Here is a 22712-nt window from a genome sequence, read left to right on the forward strand (position 1 = left end):
AGCCAATGAAAATGCTATGGATCAGAATGGGCCAACCATGGGGATGGCACAGGACTGGGCAGCGTTTTGTTCCATTGTGCACGGAGTTGCCAGGAGTCGGGGGCCAACTCGATGGCAGCCAAGAACACATACATTTCTTACCTGCAGAGGTTTACCAATAAATGCATACATCACAAAAAAGTGAACCCTGGGTGAGGCTCTATTCGGGACTTCACAGAAAAGCCTCATTTAGACTAACCAAAGAATAGAACTTTAAAAATGGAAAAGTTTTGAGCTACATTACGTTTCTACAGAAAAGCTCTCCTTAATTCGCTGATAACATTGGCCTCTTGAAGAGGGAACATCTGAAGATTTGGGGCAGTGCCCCTTGTAAGCCTTTCAGGGTTTAACTCATGCAGAGTTCAGGTTGGTAAAGGCATGTGGTTAAACTAGTTACAGGTTGTTCTACAGAGAAGAGGTATACTTTAGATCCACTATTTGGGAAAAGATCAATTTATGCATTTACTAGGATTTTTTTCTAAAGGGGTGATGTATTAAAAAATAATAATTAAAAAAGATTGAAGATTAGACTGCACCTATTGCTAGGGTCGCTGTGAGTCGGAATCGACTCGATGGCACTGGGGTTATTGCTAAAATCCTCTTTAAATGAAGTGTAACGAATCCATACTTTAGTACAAATTGTGGCATTGGGATAACTAAATTGTAAAATGTCAACTTTTCTCTTGATTGAAGTTTTTCAATCCAGGGAAGACGGAAAAGAATATTGTAATCAAAAATGAGGAAAGAAAAAAAAATAGATGTTCATTTCCTTTTTTATAAAACCCAGGCTTTAAAAAAAAAAAAAGTTCTGTTGAACGCTTTGTGTTTATTTCATGGATGTTAGGCCAGAGGCCTGAAATAAAATGGAGGCTCTATCTCTGCAGCCAACTATATATTCTGTACTTGATAAAATGATTCAAGTCCCTGAAATGTCCATAATAAAAAAAATCAGACCCCTTAGCATTTACCCTGCCAAATGCTATTTTGGTGGAGTGGAGGTGGGAGCAAGTGTGGAGTGACGTGTCGGTGTGTATGGTGGTCCGCCTCAAGTCCCCTGTGGAACAAGCTGGAAAGAGATATGTTTTTTAAAATGTACATAATAAGTAAAGAACAAAACCAAAACATGGCAGTTTTTAATGGCTCTATTTATTAATACATATATCACAAATGTTCACAATATCAATCAATGCATTCTTGTTGGCATGCTAGACAGAGGCATTATTTTTAAGTTCTTTTTAAAATATTTTGTTTCCCCCTCACACTCAAATTTAACTTGATCTGATAAGGTCCTCAATGTCTGTAATGTCAATGCAAGAAAAAAGAATACAGAAAGAAATAAAATAACACAACAGCAATTAATTGGGAAAAATGAAAGTAATATTATTGCCTTCACAGGAAGCAACAACACAGCTTTGTAACAGGATTATACAGGTTTCAACTGAGAGGCAAAGGGGCACTAAACTATCTATACCTACCCAGGCATGTAACAATAATGAGCAAGGAGGCCACCTAAAGCTCAGACACAAGTTCCTTCATGTATGACACATGTTTTTTTCTCCTCATGGACAATAGCCAATGTATTTCTTTCCATGACCTGGGCAGTCTGAAGAAGGTAGGAAAGAGCCTTAGTAAAGTGAAAACCAAACCAAACGAGATTAAGTCAAAAGAACAGGTATCTATTGTCTGCTTATCTACGTAAAGGTGTGTGGCATTTACTGATCATGGTGAAGGGCAAATAGGAGCCTCCCACACTACATGCAGGGCCCAACGGGGCCAGTGATGGTGTGATAACCGGTCACCTACGATGAGCTGCAGTTCGACCAAGTACAGATAGAGGAGCTGGCACGCACAGAGCCTTGCGGGTAGGGAGCAGAGTCCACTAAGGACTAGCTGCAGGGGGACCTGGCTATACTCTGGCACAATGGGGCTTCACAAAATGGAACACTACACGTGATGTGGGCTGAAAGGTGGAGCAGAGACTGTGTGGGAGTGTTGGTTGCACACAGGGGTGGGGTAGGGTGGGGGGTAGAGGCAGGGGGTGCAGGCGCCGGGGTATCATGTACTGTGCTCTAACATTCTTTGGAAGTCTTTCAAAGATAGCTGCGGTTCTTTTATAAACAGGCCTCTTATTCTGTCGTTCTTGAAAGACTAAGAAAGAAGATAAAACATGTGAGTGACTCACCATTAATAAGGTCTTAGAAAAAGGTAACAAGCTAAAGAGAGCATTTACACAATACTTCCTCCCCAGAACCACAGAAATGAGATTCTGGCATGTGGGCAAGTGCCACCACTATCAGTTACTTCAGTGGCCAGGCAGTCCTGCCCATTTGAAGGGTAGTATATACCTTACAGGAGTCCCTGGGTGGTGCATATGGTTAGGCACTGGACTACTAACCGAAAGGTTGGCAGTTCAAACCCAACTAGAAGTGCCTCGGAAGTAAGGCCCGGCAATCTGCTTCCAAAAGGTCATAGCCTTGAAAACCCTATGAAGCAGTTCTACCCTGCATACATGGGTTGCCATGAGTTGGAATCGACACAATGGCAACTAATAACAACAACAAAATACACCTCACAGAAAAAAATCCAGAAATTAAACCCTCCCCACTGCCACTTACCTTCTCCTTACACCATCTCGTACTGATTGGCCGTGATGAACCGGGACAGGCAGCATGCCAGCAACATGCCAATCAACTGTTGCCAAGAAGAAAAATAAAAATGAGAATGTCAACTCATTAAACTACTCTTCTTTGACCCCCAGAAGTAATTTTTAACAACCAAGGTTTCTGTATGTGAATGGAGAAAGAACACTAGAGAAAAAGATCAGGCCTGATTTCTGCTGTGGGAGCTAAGATTTAGGGGGTAGAACTGTTGATGTAGTGCAAACTGGCAGCTCTGGAACTGGCCACGGGACTCCAGCTTTAGCTCACCCCGCCATTGAAAAACAGCTTTGGGCACTTAAGCAGTACTAAAATTAACTCCTATGAGAGTAATTAAAAAAAAATTACTGGATATTAACTAAAAGGCCAAAATTGAATTCAAAGCTGTAAGTACATACATTCCAAAGATTTCTCAACATAGCATGATGCCCCACCCATCCCTAGCTAATAGCAAATTACTTCTTGCCGTGAACCAAGACATTGTCTTTGACCAATTGAGTTTGCCATTTATGTAAAAAAGTCATGGCTTGTTTGAGAGGTAGATATTTTAGGCCTAGATGGGCTCATCAACACGCAGGGCCCACTTCCTAGTTTTTCAGGGGCCCCAGATCAACCAGTACCTCCATTTCCTCAGAAGACTCCAGTGAGAGAAACACTCATCTTATTCATCTAGCTACCTTTATCTTACAGGTGAAACACCTGAGGTCATTCTGGGTCCCACCGCTGGTTACGGCAAGACCTGAACTCCATTCTCCTGGCTCTTGGCCCATTAGGTTCCAGTACACTTGGCTATCTTTCTTAATGAAATCCCTGATTCTTACCTTCCCTTTAAAAATTAAAACTGTGCTGTGAACTATGCAAACTATAACCTCTTAACCAAACCCAGTGCCATCGGGTCGATTCCGACTCATAACGACCCTATAGGACAGAGTAGAACTGCCCATAGTTTCCAAGGAGTGCCTGGCGGATTTGAACTGCTGACCCTTTGGTTAGGAGCTGTAGCACTTAACCACTACGCCACCAGGGTTTCCATAACTTCTTACCCAGAAGAAACCCAGTGCCGTCGAGTCGATTCCGACTCATAGCGACCCTATAACCTCTTAAAAAAAAAAAAGAAAAATAATCAGCTTATTGAACTCACCATACCAAGGCTCTGGCCAAAGGAACCATGCCTGTAACCTCTAGAACACTGTGCTAAATAAGAAACAAAAATTTCCCCCAATGGTGCAAAGACTTGGAACCTTCAACTTGTCTCCTTTTTATTAGAACTGTCGTTTTCCAGGACCAAAATGACATAAGAACACACTTAATACAAAATCAGACTTCTGTCAAAAAACAAGTATTATTAGAAGTATACAGTACATTCAGGTATATCACATTATTTAATCCTTACCACGTCCCTGTGCAATTCGTGACCCCAATTTTCCAGATAAAGCGAATTTAGGGGAAGTTAAAGACTTTTCTCAAACCACACAAGTAACCCACACTGAGCTCCACTAGCCAAGAATAGTTCCTTGCCCCACCCCATCTCCACCATGGACCTAGACCGCTTTGCTTTCTAGGATAATTCTTCTGTCCCATACCACTCAGGTTTCCTTCCTGCGTTAGAATTGCAACCTTCAGGGTGAGGGTGTTGAATGGGTACCTTTTCATTTGCTTTTCAAGTTTCTAGACTCTCTGTTCTATGTAAAGCTTATCACTTTGTTTTTTTCTCATTGACCTCTGGTGTTTTAAGCACTCAAATAGTCACCATTCTACCTCACGGTGTGCAATGGTCCTATATTTCGTGAAGGAAAATATGCTGTCTCTATGGCAAGTCACGAGTTGCACAGCCAGGAAATTCTTTAGAACACTATATATTACCCCTTACCTGTTGCCGTCGCGTCGATTTCTACTCATATCAACCCTACAGGACGGAACAGAACTGCCCCATAGGGTTTCCAAGGAACAGCTGGTGGATTCAAAATTTCGACTTTTAGGTTGGCAGCCAAGTGCTTAACCACTGAGCCACCAGGGTGCCATAGAACACCATATATATATATATTTTATACATATATATAAATTCTCTGCTTTCAAGGAAACAGAATGTTCTTTGCTTTGCCACATCATTCTTAAATACTGCATATGCTAACTTTCTCACACAAACAATAACTCAAAAAATAGGTAAAAAAAAGCTATTTGCTTTTAAACTTGTATCTTGTATTTCTAAGGCATATCTGCTTTTGTTTACCCTGGGAAAAGACAATTTTTAAAATTATTTTTTAGACATCTAGTAAGAAATTTGTTTTCCTAAAAAATATTCTAAAGTGAAATACATATAAGCTACATGAAAACAGTATTTTATATAAATTGGCTTTTATTTTAGATAATTCTAGTGTAAGAAAAACTAGGATTTGGGATATGGCAGATGTCTTGAATGATTCAGAGTTCCTGATTTCAAAATTGCTATCAAATTCTTATTCATATTTGAGAGGGAACTTTGATCTCTCATTTTCATATGTACCAAGTTAAGGGAAAGGGGAGAACCATCCCACACTTAGTACAAATTATTACCAGACTATGACTAGTTATATAATTGGGAAGTCTGTTCCACTTAAAATGAAGGTCCCTTAGTCTTCATAAGGACACATCACTTGCCTGCCACGAGACCCAATTAATAAATACAGGAAAATCCAGCTTTATTAAGATTAAACATTCTTTAGGTTAAATAAGGAGCCCTAGTGGTTCAGTGGTTAAGTGCTTGGCTGCTAACTAAAAATTTGGTGGTTTGAACTCCCTAGCCACTCCTCAGGAGAAAAGGCCTGGTGATCTGCTCCAGTAAAGATTACAGTCTTGGAAACCCTATGAGGCAGTTCTACTCTCTCCTGCAGGATCGTTAAGAGTTGGAATCAACTCTATGGCAACAGGTTTAGGTTAAATACATGCAAGAAGCATTTCGAAGAGCAGGGGTGTGCTCTGTGGGATTCCAGACCAGAACTTTGGAAGCACACTGCTGATGTGTGCTAAGGTTGCAGTACTTGAAATATCTTAACAAAGTTCTGCTTTAAAATCAAGAGGGAGACAAGAAGAGGAAAGCTTGTCTCTTATGCTGGAAACCCCTTAGGGAAAGAGACCCCAGAACCACCACGCACTCTTCTGTAGCTCTGGAAATACCTAATCCCACATATCCCAGGGAGTTTAAAATCAAATCATTTAATTGACTATGTAGTACCTTGATAAGAACTAAATTTGCTGCTGAGTTTCTGTTTTGGGGTCCTGTGGGGCCAAAGCCCCTCTTTCACTGCCCCAGAGGGCAACACAATCAACCCAAAATCCCCAAGTCAGGGATTTCTTCAAGGTAGCACAGAGAGATTACTGCTCATCAGGCCAGATAACCAACTGGGGAACAAGCTACACTGCGCATAAATTATTTCACAGGAATGTGAGAGAAAGAAGTGGGGAGAGGTATTAATCAGAGTCTTCATGACCTGAAGAACGGTCCATTTTACTTGGTTCCCCTCACTAACGAAAATAGGACCCTTTCCTGAAAATCCACAACAACTCCTCCCTCCCTCCTCCTCTGCCCTACTCATAGCCTTATGGGAATATTCTTTGATGATACGAGCTTCCATTCCTGGGATTCCAGGTTCTTTGAGATGGCGTAGTAGTTCAGAGCTTTGACTGCTAACCAAAAGGTCAGCATTTTGAATTCACCAGACGCTCCTTGGAAACCCTATGGGGCAGTTCTACTCTGTCCTCTTGGGTCGCTATGAGTCAAAATCAACTCAATGGCAAATGGTGTTTTTTTCTTGTTTGTTTGTTTTTGGTTGAGGCACTCTTCTTCCCACGTACAGTCATAGCTTCACATCCCTGTAAGGTTCTAGGATAGTTGTTAGGGGAGACTTCAGCAACAGTCCTTCCTCCAGGGGGACACTCCTCCCCAGACACCAAACACAAAGTCAGCCCTTTCTGTGCTAATGACCTGATGCTACACGTGTTAAGTCAACTGGATTTTCAAGGCTGTCAAGTACACCTTGCATACTTGCATCAGTCACAAGATTCACGATCCTCTAAAATATCCCTCCCTCACCATCACATTTATGCTCCTGAAGTGTTATTACTGAAATACTGTAGCAACTGGAATAAAGTTCGCCACAGCAATTGCTTTTGAAGTGTCTCTGGAGACTTGGTAATTGGCATTGGCTTTTCTGTGTGCTAGTGTGTCTATGGTTTAATTCATTTCATGAGCTGCTAAAAATGAAGCATGGGTAAAAGAGAATCTTGAAACTGCAACAAGAAATACCCACACTCATGCTGGCTGAGTCCACGTGCTCTTACAAGATGAAAATTATCACACAGGTTTTTATATCTTCTGGGGAAGAAAAACTTTTCTACTTATCTAAGGCTAAGCCCTTTACTCGCAAAATCAAACTACCAGCCTAATGTTCAATTCCTTGATTGCGTCACAGGTATGGTCATTTTGCGATAATTTATTAAGCAGTGAATATATAATTTATAAACTTTTCTGTATATGCTATATTTCAATGAAAACGTTTAAAAAACAAACGAATAAAATGGAAGTGCATATGTGTTACTAAGCAGGAGGGATGGAGGGGCAGAAAAAAATAATTATAGTCTGAGATAGTGAATGTAGAATTCAGACAGGTAAAATCACAGCTGTAAGAACATTACTGAGACAATATTAATTGAGCTTTATTTGAAAAACAATCTGTTGATCTGAAAAAAATTCTGAGTTAAACATACTGTAAAGATTTTATTTGGTTGTTAAATATACATGTCAGTCCTTCCACCCATAACAACATTATAGGAACAATACATCATTTGGCTTGGAGATCAGAGGTCTGTGGGGCAGTATACTACCTGGTGAGGGTGGGCTAAATTTTAGATTTAGCTTAATCTTGTTCCATCCTTGAGTATTTGTGGCTCACTTAGTTTGCATAATTACCTCTCCCATTGTTTTTTTTAAAGGCTGAGTGGAGATAAAGGAGAATAAAATTCAATACATAAAAATTTGGTTTCCTCTTAAGAAAGACAATAGTCAAAGGGCCTTGAGATTAAAATAAGGACTACAAAATGAAGTTTGCTGAATTTAGGCTTTCTTTAAAATTAAGAGATCACACACATAATCCACTGGAACTAAGAGAGCACAAAAAAGGGACAGGTCAACCAGGAAAAAACGTGCCCCACATCCAGATCAGTCATTTGTTGTTTTGAGTTGTTTATGCTCCAATTAAGCCAGTACTTTGTTCAGTTAACCTCCATTTGACCTACAGAAGAAACAAGTTGTTTTTCTAGAGGTAGTCATTAGTTGAACTGCAACTGATATTCCCTTGATGGCAAAACTTCATTTAAGTTGAAAAAGGAAAATCAATAAACAGATGACCTGAGGACTAATGAGCAAAGCGCTCTGACCCCATCTATCAGCCTTTCCCAAGGCACAGGGCAGCAGGCCAGGAGTCTGGAAACCAGGGAAAAGGAGAGCAGGAGACAGGGAAAAGGACAGACCCAGTGACACACAATTACATAAGATACCTGGGAGAATGCAATTCCAAAAGCCACTCCAGCAATGATTCCCATATTAGTCTCCATGAAACTGGTCACCAGATCATAACAACCCTGAAAAGAGAGAGAGATGGTCTCTGAGACATGTTTTACCCAGGCCAGACAGAGCTGTGTTCACGTACAAAGTTCCCATATGTTGTTATTGTTGTTAACTATCGTTAAGTTGGCCCTTGACTCATGGCTACCCTGTGCAGAATGGAACAAAATGCTGCCTGGCCCTGTGCCATTCCCATGATCAGTTGCAGATTGGACCATTATGATCCGTATCATAAGTAGATCCTGAGGCCTTTCATCCTAGTTTCTCTTAGTCTGGAAGCTCTGCTGAGACCAGTTCAGCATCATAGCAACACATGAGCCCCCACTGACAGATGGCTGGTGCCTAAGCACTAGGTACACTGGCTGGGAACCAAACCTGGGTCTCCCACATGGAAGGTGAGAATTCTACCACTGAACCACTAATGTTCCTATTAACCAGTTTTTTTTTATTGAGAAAATTTCAACCTTATTTCAACAATCACAATTTCAATTGACCTAGGAACTTACTAGCGTTCTTTTTTTTTTTAATTTTTATTGTGCTGTAAGTGAAAGTTTAATCAAGTCAGTCTTTCATAGAAAAATTCATATACACTTTGCTATAATTACTCCTAGTTGCTCTCCCTCTAATGAGACAGCACACTCCTTCCCTTCAGTCCCTATTTTCATGTCCATTTGGCCAGCTTCTGACCCCCTCTGGCCCCTAATCTCCTTTCCAGACAGGAGCTGCCCACATAGACTAGCATTCTTTTAAAACTTAACAAAAATAATGAAAAATTCCAAACATACCAAAAAGTATAGAGAGTAGTACAACAAACCCCCAGGTGACCCTTCCCCTAACATTACTATTAACATATGGCCAATCTTGTTTCATGGAACATCTTGACTCCCATCTGCCTGCTAGATTCTCTTAAGGCAACCCCAGATGTATCATTTCATGGCAAAGGATTAAATTTAGTAAGAAATCTATAAGATTTATAAGAAAAACACTAGAGAAGTACAAAAGTAGACTTGGACAGATGAAAAGGCATTCCACGTCCTTCAATAGGTAGACTCAGCATCATAAACATAGTTACCGGAATTTTAACAACAAATAACAAAATTTTTGATAAAAGAAGAAAACTCATCTGGTTGGAGGGAGGTACTTGAACTCCCAGAGTTTATGGAGTTCTAAGGTTCTCCCTAAGAAGGCTATTAAGATTTTTTTTTTAATAGGAAAAACTTATGTTCTAGAATCATCTTTTCCACAAACTTGCTATGGGATCTAGAGCAAGTCACTTCCCCTTTCCAGAGGTCAGTAAGTTTATTCATAAAACAAAGTGAATTTCCCTTTATCATAATCTGAAATCTCTAAATGTCCATGATTAAAACCAACAATTATCACCAATTTCAGTGGTGATTTAAAACTGATAATAGAGTTAATTGCCCTTCTTAAAAACGAATGCTCTTTGTTGGAGTTCAACACTGTTGCTAAACATGACTTTTTGTTGTTGTTGTTATTCTGGATTGTATTTTATGAACCTAGTTCAGGTAGGAAACACCAAATTTTCTGCATCACTTATAATGCAAAGGTAAAAGCTGAATCTTCCTGTTAAATGCCTGACATTTAGGTTATACAGCAGAGTCACATGTAGGTGTGTCCCCGTCTCCAAGCCAAATCAATCTGGAGGCCTGAACTGACTTATTCAGTCTAGGAAGACTTGGTCTTTTTCAACTTGAATATATAAAGTCTGTAAAAAATTAAGACACTAATTTAATAAACAGGGTAGGGGTGGTTCTTGTTTATCAAGAAAGACACACTAAATTTTAATAACTTCTGAACAAAAAAAAACATACCTCCCATTTTTAAATCCAAAATTTAACATTGTTCATAGCTTGTGAAAATTCTGACAAAATTGCATCTTCAACGTGTGGTATTTTATACGTGCCTAGTCTGTTTGCAGAGAAAAGGATGCATTAACAATGCAGCAAGGCTTTGACACTTTCTTAATGCAATTGACAAACTCTACTCCCTAGTTATCAGATGCAAATTTGAAGGCCAGGGAGGTAGTAGGGAAAGAAATACAGTATTGTTCATGGGGGGAGTTTTGAAATTTGATTCTCTTTTTAGAATAGAAGCTTACTGATTTCACTTTTACCTATTGTTGTTGTTAGGTACCATGGAATCTGTTCCTCCTCATGGTGACCCTATGTACAATGGAACAAAATACTACCCAGTCCTGCGCCATCCTCACAATCGTTATGTTTGAGCCCATTGTTGCAGCCACTGTGTCAATCCATCTTGTTGAGGGTCTTCCTCTTTTTCGCTGACCCTCTACTTGAGCAAGCATGATCTCCTTTTCCAGGGACTGGTCCCTCCTGATAAAGTGTCCAAAGCATGTGAGATGAAGTCTCACCATCCTTGCTTCCAAGGAGCACTCTGGCTATACTTCTTCCAAGACAGACTTATTCGTTCTTCTGGCAGAACATGGTATATTCAATATTCTTCGCCAACACCATAATTCAAAGGCATCAATTCTTCTTCGGTCTTCCTTATTCATCATCCAGCTTTCACACGCATAGGAGGTGATTGAAAACACCATGGTTTGGGTCAGGGGCACCTTAGTCCTCAAAACGACATCTTTGTTTTTAAACACTTCAAAGAGGTCTTTCACAGCAGATTTGCCCAATGCAATGTGTCTTTTGATTTCCAGACTGCTGTTTCCATGGGTGTTGATTGTGGATCCAAGTAAGATGAAATCCTTGACAACGTCAATTTTTTCTCAATTTATCATGATGTTGCTTATTGGTCCAGTTGTGAGGAGTTTTGTTTTCTTTACGTTGAGGTGTAAGCCATACTGAAGGCTGTAATCTTTGATCTTCATCAGTAAGTGCTTCAAAGTCCTCTTTCAGCAAGCAAGGCTGTGTCATCTGCATAACTCAGGTTGTTAATGAGTCTTCCTCCAATCCTGATGCTATTTTCTTCATATAGTCCAGCTTCTCGGATTATTTGCTCAGCATAGAGATTAAATAAGTACGGTGAAAGGATACAATACAACCCTGACTCATGCCTTTCCTGACTTTAAACCACGTGGTATCCCCTTGCTCTGTTCATATGACTGCCTCTTGGTCTATGTACAGGTTCCGTATGAGCACAATTAAGAATTCTGGAATTTCCATTCTTTGCAATGTTATCCATAATTTGTTATGATCCACACAGTCAAAAGTCTTTCCATAGTCAATAAAACACAGGTAAACATCTTTCTGATATTCTCTGCTTTCAGCCAACAGCAATGATATCCCTTGTTCCAAGTTCTCTTCTGAATCCGGCCTGAATTTCTGGCATTCCGTCAATTGTACTGCTGCAATTGCTTTTGAATGATCTTCAGCAAAATTTTATTCACATGTGATATTAATGATATTGTTCAGTAATTTCTGCATTCTGTTGAATCACCTTTCTCTTACTATTGAACTATATATCACACTGGTTTTCAAACGGGAGTAGAAGGGAAAGGAGGTTGGGTCAGGATGGAATCAAAGTGGGGAGAGAGGTGAGTATCCTAACACTTTTCCATGTGGTAGCAGCTAAGATGTCGTTTTGCTGTGCTGACCATCACTGCTGTATCTTTTCCCCACAGCAATGGTGGGGTAGAGGAATGAGGTTCAGACCAACACCTGTGTTAGGTCAACTCAAAATAAGAAAACACAAATCTGGTAATACAAACTAGAAGGTTGAGGTGGGCCATTTTCTCACTCTGCAAAAATAGTTTGACATACATTTTTTTATGAGTTTCAATTCTACACTTAAGCTGGATATATTTTCTTAAGTATGATTTCTACTGCATTTTAGGAGAGTTTAGAGTAACATTTTTTATTTATCTTGCTGTTGTTGAGAATATATACAGCAAAACATACACCAATTCAAGTTTCCACATGTACCACTTAGTGACGCTGATTACTTTCTTAAAGTTGTGCAACCATTCTCATCCTCCTTTTCTGAGTTGTTCCTCCCTCAATAACAAATTCACTGCCCCCTAAGGTCCCTATCTTTCAAGTTGCTATTGTCACTTTGGAGCCCTGGTGGCACAGTAATTAAGAGTTCAGCTGCTAACCAAAAGGTCGGCAGTTTGAGTCCACCAGCTGCTCCTTGAAAACCCTATTGTCCTATAGGGCTACTATGAGTGGGAATTGACTCGATGGCAAAGGGTTTGTTTGTTTTAAGTTGTCACTTTGATCCCTTATAAAAATCTAATCTGTTGCAATCGAGTTGATTCTGACTCATAGCGGCCCTGTAGGACAGAGCAGAACTGCCCCATAGGGTTTCCAAGGAGCGGCTGGTAGATACAAACTGTCAACATTTTGATTAGCAGCCTGAGCTCTTACCCACTGTGCCACAGGGCCCCTGATGCCATACAGACAGTTCTTAAAAGAGCATAAAGCTCAGGATACACATTTTCACTAGTAAACCTAAACTATTGTTTGGTTTTAAGAAGACTTCAGGGGATATTTTTGGCTTAAACTTTAAAGATTATCTCAGGGCATTAGCTTCAGGGGTTCATCCATGGCTTCAGAAAGTCTAGAGTCCATACGAATCTGAAGTTCTGTTCTGCATTTCCCCCCTTTTGATCAGGATTCTTCTATAGACTTTTTAGTCAAAATGTTTAGTAATGGCAGCCAGCCACTATCCAGTTCTCCCAGTCTCATGACAAAGGAAGCAGCTGTTCAAGGAGGGAATCAGCCACACATTCCATATCCTCCTTCTATTCCTGACTCTCCTTGCTTTGTTGTCCCAGGTGAATAGAGACCAACTGTTGTGCCTTGGATGGCCACTTGAAAGCTTTTAAGACCCCAGACGCTACACAACCAACTAGGAGGTAGAACAGAAGCACCAGACGTGTTATTAGGCCAATAAACTGGGAAGTCCCATGAAACCATGACCATAACTATTACCTCCAAACCAAGAAACCAAATCTCTCAAGTGCTTGGTTGTACATAAGCAGCCTCGGCAACTACTTTTTTTGTTGTTGTTGTTGTTATTGTAAATATATCTGTCTTAGTTATCTAGTGCTGCTATAACAGAAATACCACGAGTGGATGGCTTTAACGAGAGAAATTTATTCTCTCACAGTCCAGGAGGCTAGAAGTCCGAATTTGGGGTCTCAGCCCCAAGGGAAGGCTTTCTCTGTCAGCTCTGGAGGAAAGCCCTTGTCATCAATCTTCCCCAGTAGAGGAGCTTCTCAGCACAGGGACTCCAGGTCCAAAGGATGCGCTATTTTCCTGGCTCTTCTTTCTTGGTGGTACGAGGTCCCTGTCTCTCTGCTCACTTCTCTCTTTTATATCTCAAAAGAGATTGAGTCGATACAATCTAATCTTGTAGATTGAGTCCCACCTCATTAACATAACTGCCTCTAATCCCACGTCATTAACATCATAGAGGTAGGATTTACAACATATAGGAAAATCCCATCAGATGACAAAATGGTGGACAATCACATAATGCTGGGAATCATGGCCTAGCCAAGTTTACACATATTTGCGGGGGCAGGGGGACGCAATTCAATACATAACGATATCTGTGACACAACTTTGGCCAATTCAACTTTTTATAAGTATACAATTTATTGCCAGCAATTACAATAATTGGCTACGCAACCCTACCCTTAATATATTCCATCACTTTCAACCCCCTCTTACCTCCCCCACCCCTGGTAACCACTAAAAAACTTCGGTCTCTGTACATTTGCCTTTTCTTATCTTTTTATATAAGTGAGGTCATACAATATTTGTCCTTTTATGATTGGCTTATTTCACTCAGCATGTCTTCAAGATCCATCCATGCTGTAGCATGTATCAAGACTTCATTTCTCCTACTGGCTGGGTAGTATTCCATTGTATGTATGTACCACATTTTGTTTATCCATTCATCTGCTGACGGACATTTAAGTTGTTTCCACCTTTTGGCTATTGTGAATAGTGTTGAAATGAACATTGGTGTACAAGTCTCTGAGTCTCTGCTTTCAAGTCTTTTGGATATATACCTTGGAGTGGAATTACTGGGTCATTATGGTAGTTCTATTTTTAGTTATTTGAGGAACCATCACACTGTTTTCCACAACAGCTGTACCATTTTACATTCCCACCAGCAATGCATAAGGGTTCCAATCTCCCCACATTCTCACATTTGTTATTTTTATTTATGTTTATCTTATCCATCCTAATGGGAGTGAAATGGTATCTCAATGAAGCATGGATCTTGTTTCATTTTTCTGTATGTGTAAATCCAATTTTCCCAGCACCATTTATTGAAGAGCCTCTTCTTTCCCCCACTGAATGGACTTAGCACCCTTGTTAAAAATCAGTTGACCATAGATGTGTGGGTTTATTTGTGGACTCTCTCGATTCTATTCCATTGGTCTATGTGTCTATTGTTATACCAGTGCCAGGCTGTTTTGATTACTGTAGCTGTATAGTATGTTTTAAAATCAGGAAGTGTGAGTCTTCCTACTTTGCTCTTTCAACACTGCTTCAGGTATTGAGGCCTCTTGCCATTCCATATAAAGTTGAGGATTGGTTTCAGTCACATTATTTTTTGATAAGCCCATTCCAAGAAGAGAAACCAGAAAATGACGTAACTGTCTGGCATTGGTGAGTTTTTGGCAGAATGGTTCTCCCTAAACCTTGCTCTTCAAAGGGTGGTTCTTGGGTGAGCAGCATCAGTATCACTGGGGGATGTGTTAGAAATGCACTCTCAGGCTCTGTCCTAGTTGTTTATTCTCACTAGTTTTTTTCCCCCCAAATAAAATAAATTAATGAATCTTATCTGTAACTGGATAACTTAAAATGAGAAGGTAAACATGATTTTGCCTTTGTTGATGTTTTAAACAATACAAAACTAACGTTGAAATCACTGCTTTCCATCTCCAGATTTTTCTCTATAATTCACCACAAAGACCCAAAAGCCAGTTTTCCTGGTAGCAGCATAGGTCTGTAGACTGCAAGAACTGCTCTGACACTACAACGACAGGCCATGTTTGCACTCAACCTTAAATTCTCTACTAAATCTAGATCTTATTTGGCCATGACTTCTTTAATTTCCTAAAACAAAAGCCCGATTGTCTGGAACCATGCAATATACATTTACGGAGACCTGCTGAGCATCCTAGCAAATGTCCAGAAACAGAACAGGTGATTTGCTCACCCTCTTGGCATGTCTAAATCAACACAGTCACCAGTGGAAAACACCTTCAAGTGGCAGATTCTTGATACTAGGAGGAAACAGCTAACCCCAGACAGGTTCTGTGAAGAGGTATCTTGGTAGCTGCCAACCAGGATGCCCTGCTCTTACAAAATTTCAAGGAATTCCTATGGAGTAGGGGCTCGGACAATGCTAATAGCCAACTGAACTTGCAGATGCTTCATCATCTTGCTAGCAAAACCAAAATGATAACTGCCCCCAAAACAAAACAATAAATATTCTGTTTAACTGATCACACCTCCCCGCTGCTCTCTCCCAGTTAGCTGTTAAGGTAGGTTTCTCAGGCTGCCAGGTAAGAGCCAAGAGTCATCTTTCTGTGCTATCAGAGTATAGGATTCAAGACATCAAAAGATTTACAGGGATGAGTCCATCTACCGGTAGCTTGAATGTGGCAGTAGGTAAGCCTCCTGGGTGAGGAAGACGATAGTAAGGGGACGAACCTTTATGAACATCTACTGTTACTAGCTCTACCCCATCCTCGTAACCCATCTTTTATACATGAGGTGTCTGAGACTCAGACAGGAGACATAATTTGTCTCAGTGTTCATGTGGACGTTAAATGAGGATGTTTTATGAAACTCAGTTTTCTCAAGGTGGGAGAGGATAAGGGAAGTGAGAGACGTGTTAAGCACCTTTCCCCGGTATTTGAGGTGCCCGGGGAAATGTAACATAGCATTGAGGGGAGGGAAGGCAGAGGGTGAGTTTGGTTTATAGTTTATCAATGAAATGAAAAAAATGCTATCCCATCTTTCTTCCTGGAAATAATTGATTAGGTACACTATGGGATATGCCTTCAAACTTGCTTTCAGGTCCTAATGAAAGATCTTCTCTACAAGAACCTGTGGTATCATTACTAATAAAACACATAGTGCGATGCAATGGAAGGTAAACTTCACCATCATCATGACTTTGTTAGTAAGAAAAGAACATTTGTCCCACAGCTGCATAATCAAAGGTAAGCTCAATAGGTTTTTCCTCATTTTTGTTTTAACAAAACATAGTTTATATCTGGCATTTCTCTAAAAGTTTATGAATGTAGATGGCCTTTCACAACTGTTGTATCGCGTCTTTACTGTGTTCTCTCTAAAGGGGAATGTAGAATTGGTTTTCTTGTTTTCTATCTACTGAAATTTCATCTCCCTCATTTCCACTATCTACTAACTTTAAAATTTCTTTTAACCATCTTTTTCTCCAAGGTTTTTGGGAGTCAGCATGCTGTAGTGGGTTGAACTTGTTGCTGTTTTATGCTGTTGAATCAGTTCTGACCCATGTGACAGAGTAGAACTGCCCCACAGGGTTTTCTAGGCTGTAATCTTTACCAAAGCAGATAGCCAGGTCTTTTCTCCACAGAGCGGCTACTGGGTTCGAATTGCTGGTCTTTTGGTTAATAGTGAGTGCTTATTTCGTTTCCTATAGCAATGAACTCCCTAAAATCAAGGCCACCCTCCTAGCAGAAGCAGATGCTATCAACTTTTTTCTTCTGGCTAAAGACTGGCATCCAGCTGTGAATAATTTCATGTTTAGAACACATACTAAACAGCAGAAAGACACCCAGAAAGAAGAAAACCAACACTCCCTGTCTGACATAAGCAACAGGGTTAACAGGAACCACTTGCTAAACCTTCATAATGCCTGGTAGATTCTTGCTGAGGGAGAGGAATGCAAGCCTAAGCGAAGTCACAGGCTTCCCTTTCAGAAATGGACAGCCTCAAGGGCCTCTCTAGGTGATAAAGGATCACAAAGGAAGACTCTTGACTTCTTCTTGGACCATCATTTCTAATCTGTCTGTCATAATTTCACAGACACGAAAAAGCTCCCCCCAAACATTCACCACTGATCCCAGCAGGGCCGCCAGGTACCTTCTGGTTAACTTTGGTGGCAGCCACAGTCAGATTGTGTAGATCCTGGGGATTACAGTCAGTTTCGTTCATGCAGCAACTGGGGGGGATGCCATGCTCCGGGAAGTAGGGGCTGGTGCTCCAGTTGGTGTAGTTCTGCACGCCACAGCAGCTCAGCTATCAACAGGGGGAAAAAAAAGAATCAAAGAGTGGCAAAAAGAGTGACAGATCAAAGACACTGTGGTCGCCTCATTCATTGCCCTGAATTTTAAAGAGAGAAACCCAGGCCAAATCCTTACGGCAACATGCACAGTTTTGGTGAGTAAAGATGAACTGAAGCTCCCTCCACTAACAATTATGCTCATTGTGATGCCCAGTTGAGCTCAGAGAAGGAATTTCATTCTAGATTATATAACATGTGGGCTTACCACCTCCACAAAGCAGTGGTTCTCAGTCTTGGCTGGGTATCAAAAACACGTGTGAGTTAAGTACTGTTAAAGATATAGGTGCATAGATGAACTGTATCAGGATTGTTGGTGGGGCAGGCAAGGCAAGTGTGGTTTTAAAAAACTCCCCACAGGATCTGTATGATAAGTAAACAAATGGTTCAGAAAAAAAGAGATACACATAGAGACAAGGCAGGTGTCAGCAAACTACAGCCTATCTGCTGCCTGTTTTTGTAAATAAAGTTTTATTGGGACACAACCACATCTATTTATGTATTGTCTGTGGTTGCTTTCTTGCTACAATGGCAGAGCTGAGTGACTGCAGCAGAGACCAGATGGTCCTCAACACCTAAAATACTTACTATTTGGTCATTTACAGAAAAGGTTTGCTGACCCCTGATATATAGAATATTAAAGCAAATGGGGCAAAAATATAATCAATTGGTCATTCTGGGTAAAAGGTATACAGGAGTTGCTTATACTAACCTTGAAACTCTTTGTATCAGTTTGAAATGTTACCAAAATAAATTACCAACAAAATAAATATACTGCTTCTGAAGTAAAAAAGCAAAGTCAGGAACTCCCAGGCGATCCTGATGGGCAGTCAGGCTTGAGCAACCAGCACCTGCCACCATGAGCGCCTCCAGAAAGGAAACATCTATTTCCTTCATATCCTCTGCAAGCGCCAGGCAGCTTAGGACATTCACATACCTGACAGATCCTCAGTTCCCTGCTGTGTCCCCTCTCCACCCATACTTACACTACTTAAGCCAGTGAACGCAGGTCACCAGAGCTCTCTACCTAGCCCAAAGACACCACTTCCAGAAAGCCGGGCTTTGGGAGCCAGCCCTAAGCAAGGCTGTCATACACTCAACGCCTAACTCCTTTCTAAGAGTTCAGATCTTAAGGGCAAACTTGCTTTCTGTTGGATGCTCACAGCCCTTGCTGATGAAAAGTACACTGGAGGGTATGGTTCTTCTTGACGCTAATTACCTAGATAACTGGAGCCTGGGCAAGTACTGGATGTCAATCCTTGGAAATGGAACGGGATGAAGAGTTGGAGAATAGGAATCAAAAGCAAATGTCCCTGGCCTAACATTACCAGCAGACAAAAAGCCTAAACCCACACCTCACAGGCCATTCCCACCCCAATCTCCTGCCCTGGAACTTACGCTGCGCTGCACATGATCCACTGCCCGGCTCCGCTCATCATTCCCATTGTAATTCTGCATGGCATCTGTGTAAGTCCTCAGGAAGGTGTCCTTGATCTACAGAAGACAAGGAGGAATGTGGTTCCAGTCCACTGCAGCCCAACTGACTCAGACTCATACCAGTGTGGACCCCAAAATAGCATCTTCTGAATGTGTTGGAATAACTATAGGCCAGGGAGGGAACGCCTCATTTTCTGAGACAAAAGAGCTAAATTCAGCTCAGGAAATTTAAAAAATGGTTCCCTTTACCTCCTTCCCAATGGAAACCTGGCTTGTTGAATGACCCACTGAAGTGCTTAGTTGGTTTCTGAAAGGGCTGTGTTGGTGAGCTGCCAAACCTCAGCCTGAGTTGTCTAGTTATTTCTTTAAATTGATTAACATCTGTCTTTCTTTCTATAACTTCTATTTTTACTAAGAAGAATGATAAAGGACAAACCATTCGGGGGTAGGAAGACCTGATGATCCGACCAGTAACTTACCCCTATTCTACCACACAGGAGTGAGGTAAAACCAATTTTCACTTGTCCTTACTAAGGCCAAAAAGAAAGGAAAAAAAGGCTAGAGGACAAGGATTTTTCATGATAATAAAGAGCTAACAAAATCCTTTCTCCTCTGAACACTTGACCTTGGGTTAACTTTCAAGCTCTGTTCCCAGGCAACATTGTTATAGTAAAGCTGACCCCTGGACAGGTCAAATGCTTCTGGACTGGGAGGGCTACAAATGACAGTAACTACCCGGTAGGACACTTAGGGCTAAGTATGTTGACTCTCACAACTAAGCATGTTCCTTGCTGGTATACTAGAAGCCATGCTAATGGACAGTCACAAGAGATACTATTTACGTGAAGCTTCTAAGCCAAGTGGCCATTACACCCACCTGTGTGGTCTCATTTCCTTGCACCTGAGTTGTCTCTTACATAGACCTGAGTTGTCTGAAGTGTACACAGAATAGGCCCCAGACCACTCTGAGGACTCCTACTAAAGAAACACAAGCCTGCTCCTGCTGCCCTACAGGCAAGCTATGCTTCCTTTACTATATCCTTCCGAGTAAAACAGTGCTAAGTGTAACCTACTGTCTTGACTGTTTAGCTGCACTCAAGACCAGTACAGGTCCTCAAAGAGTGGTCTCACAACACCCACCCACCGCACCCCTAAGTGTTTCAGATGAAAAGAGGTTAGGCAAATGAGGATTTCCACACCCTAGACCATTAAGAGCAAAACTCCTACATGGAACACAGTTCCTGGAGCACATAGAAGGAAAGTGAGCAAGGGCTCAGATGGGAGCAAGCCAGGATGCTCCCAGAGTTCATGGTACACTGGAAGCACCTATACGGATGTCCGTGCTGTGACTTTAGCAGGTTCTGCCTCACCTGTGGATAGGTATGAAGGCTTTAACTCCACCTGCAGCACCCATATGAAATAGGTTCTGGAAGTCAGTTTTGGTGGCACCTGAGATACTGCCTCCAGTGAAGGGGAAAACCAAGGCAACAGAGAAAGGAGCAGAAAGCACATAAGGCAAACTTGCTAGGAATTTAACTTGTGGCCAAGCACAACACCAAGGCCTGGGACTAGATAGATGATGCCAGACTTTCAAGAGCCACGACAACACTCTACACCTCAGTGTTTCCCACCTATATCTTGCTATCTTCACCTCTTTTATAACACATGTGTATCCTATTTCTGGCTTTCCTGCTATTTAGGGGGAACAATAATGGATCCACAATACAAGGCAGCACGACGATTCATTTGCCTTGGCTTTGGAGTCTCAGGAATCTTCAGTTATATAAATACATACGTGTGCATTGCTCAAGCAGCTCTTTTAAAAAGGAGTATTTGACCTATGGAGCCCTGGCAGTGCAGTGGTTAAGAGCTCGGCTGGTAACCAAAAGATGAGCAGTTCGAATCCACTAGCCACTCCTTGGAAACCCTATGGGGTGGTTCTCCTCTGTCCTATGGGGTCACTATGAGTCGGAATCGACTCAACGGCATTGGTTCTTAGGGGTATTTGACCTATATGTGGAAGGTCACCGCTTTAAAACAGGATGGAGAGTCATTTTATGCAATAGGTATATAGAGAAACAGAAATGAAGATCAACAACCAAGGTTTCAAGTTTGGCAAAATTCCTGCATTGAGCATTTTTATTGGAATTTCAGCTCAAAATACACTTCAAAAGTTTTCAAAAATCCTCCTCTAAAGACCCTTTAACTGAGCTCTCCATTTTGTGTATACTCACCTCATGACGAAACACAAATCCTGAAATGCCAGCTACAAGCTCAGCCAGGAACACCAGGGACAAAAACATGGCATACTGAAAATCAAGTGGACGAGGACAAAGTCAGATATGTCAGCATTAGGAAAAGTGCTTCTTCAGGGCAGGTTACTTCTTGTCAGGGGGGATTAGACAAACCCTCATACTCCCTAGAGAAAATGCAGACAACACTTTTCTCCAGATTTCCCCAAAAGAGCCTAAGTATAGCAGTGCATCTGTCTAATATGCATAAGCTTTTTGGGGTGCACATCCTGAGGAGAGCTCGAGAGACTGGCACTGTGCCTGCCTGATAACTAGACTCAACCCTGAGAAACCTGGAAGGGTCTTTCACATCAACTAAGGTATCCCCTCTCTTTAATATTACAATCTTTGAACTACAAAGTACTCTGGAGGTCACAGGACACAGTTCCTTCCTGTCTAGGAGTCCTTCTTACTACTTTTCTCATGATGGTCTTCTAGCATCTGTGTGTCCACTCTCTCTACTCACCCACCTGTTGCCCAGTCCAGTTTTAAACTGTTCCAATTGTTAGGAAGACTTCCTTCTCCTTCGCCACAAGTGTACCTCTCTGCCTACTTGTAACTTTGACATTCGCGTTGGTTCTGTTTTCAATGTGTGAACACAGCCATGCTGTGCACCTGCTGCTTCTCTTCATTTGGGTAAACCCCTTCAGTTTCCTCAACCCCATCTCATATGAAATGGCTTCAAAACCTCTTTGTTTGGAATTGTATCCCTCCTATACTGGCTGAAAGACCAGAATGTGCACAGGAGGATATTCCTGTGCAGTATGATGGTCATTCCTGAATACAATACCTGACAGCACCATCCAGATGGGCTACTGACCTCTCCTGTTCTGGACACTACATGGAGTTTACCATCTTTAAAAGGGCAAATACATTACCCTACTGATTAACAGTGCTGCGAGTATCTAAAATTCCTTAGTGCTTCTTGCTCGTTTGATGTATCCTGTATTTTCCAAGTGGATTTTGTGCATGTCTGAGCCTAAGTTCAGGAATATTACAAGGTATGTATGAGACATTAGGGTTTCCATTTTCGTGACTCTGAAAGGCAGATAAAGGGAAAGGAAATCGATTCCTTATAACAAGGCACACATATTAAATATGCTTTTCATCTCAGAATAAAATACAATGGTTCCAAAGGTTTGGAATGGCCCTGAATTATGCTGTAGAATTAAATACATGGCCACATTTTTTTTTCTTTTACTTACCTGTAAAGTGTACACATGTCATGTAAAGTATACATATGTGCAGAAGATCATAAATTATTTTTCTCAGCTAGTGGCACATATATTAAGAGGAGGAAATATTGGCTTAAAATGCCAATTTCTTTCTAAATATTAATAAAATTCTCTAAAAACACTTAAAGCACAGCCACTGAAATATCCAACACACAGTTATCAGCAG

At 41.1% G+C, this 22712-nt stretch overlaps 1 protein-coding gene across 1 annotated transcript in view; it reads right to left on the reverse strand.

Annotated features, from left to right (window-relative positions):
* Window positions 1–1170: 1170 nt before the first annotated feature.
* The window catches only part of TSPAN7 (tetraspanin 7), a 128614-nt gene continuing 107072 nt past the window's right edge, over window positions 1171–22712 (reverse strand). The window contains exons 3-8 of the mRNA XM_049871740.1: window positions 21255–21329; window positions 18982–19077; window positions 17385–17540; window positions 8229–8312; window positions 2655–2730; window positions 1171–2187 (exon numbers count right to left, since the gene is read on the reverse strand). Coding sequence (XP_049727697.1) covers window positions 2662–2730; window positions 8229–8312; window positions 17385–17540; window positions 18982–19077; window positions 21255–21329 — 480 coding nt within the window. The 3' untranslated portion in view covers window positions 1171–2187; window positions 2655–2661. The remainder of the gene's footprint in view (window positions 2188–2654; window positions 2731–8228; window positions 8313–17384; window positions 17541–18981; window positions 19078–21254; window positions 21330–22712) is intronic.

The sequence above is a fragment of the Elephas maximus genome, chromosome X, assembly GCF_024166365.1.
Source record: "Elephas maximus indicus isolate mEleMax1 chromosome X, mEleMax1 primary haplotype, whole genome shotgun sequence".
Lineage (NCBI taxonomy): Eukaryota > Metazoa > Chordata > Mammalia > Proboscidea > Elephantidae > Elephas > Elephas maximus.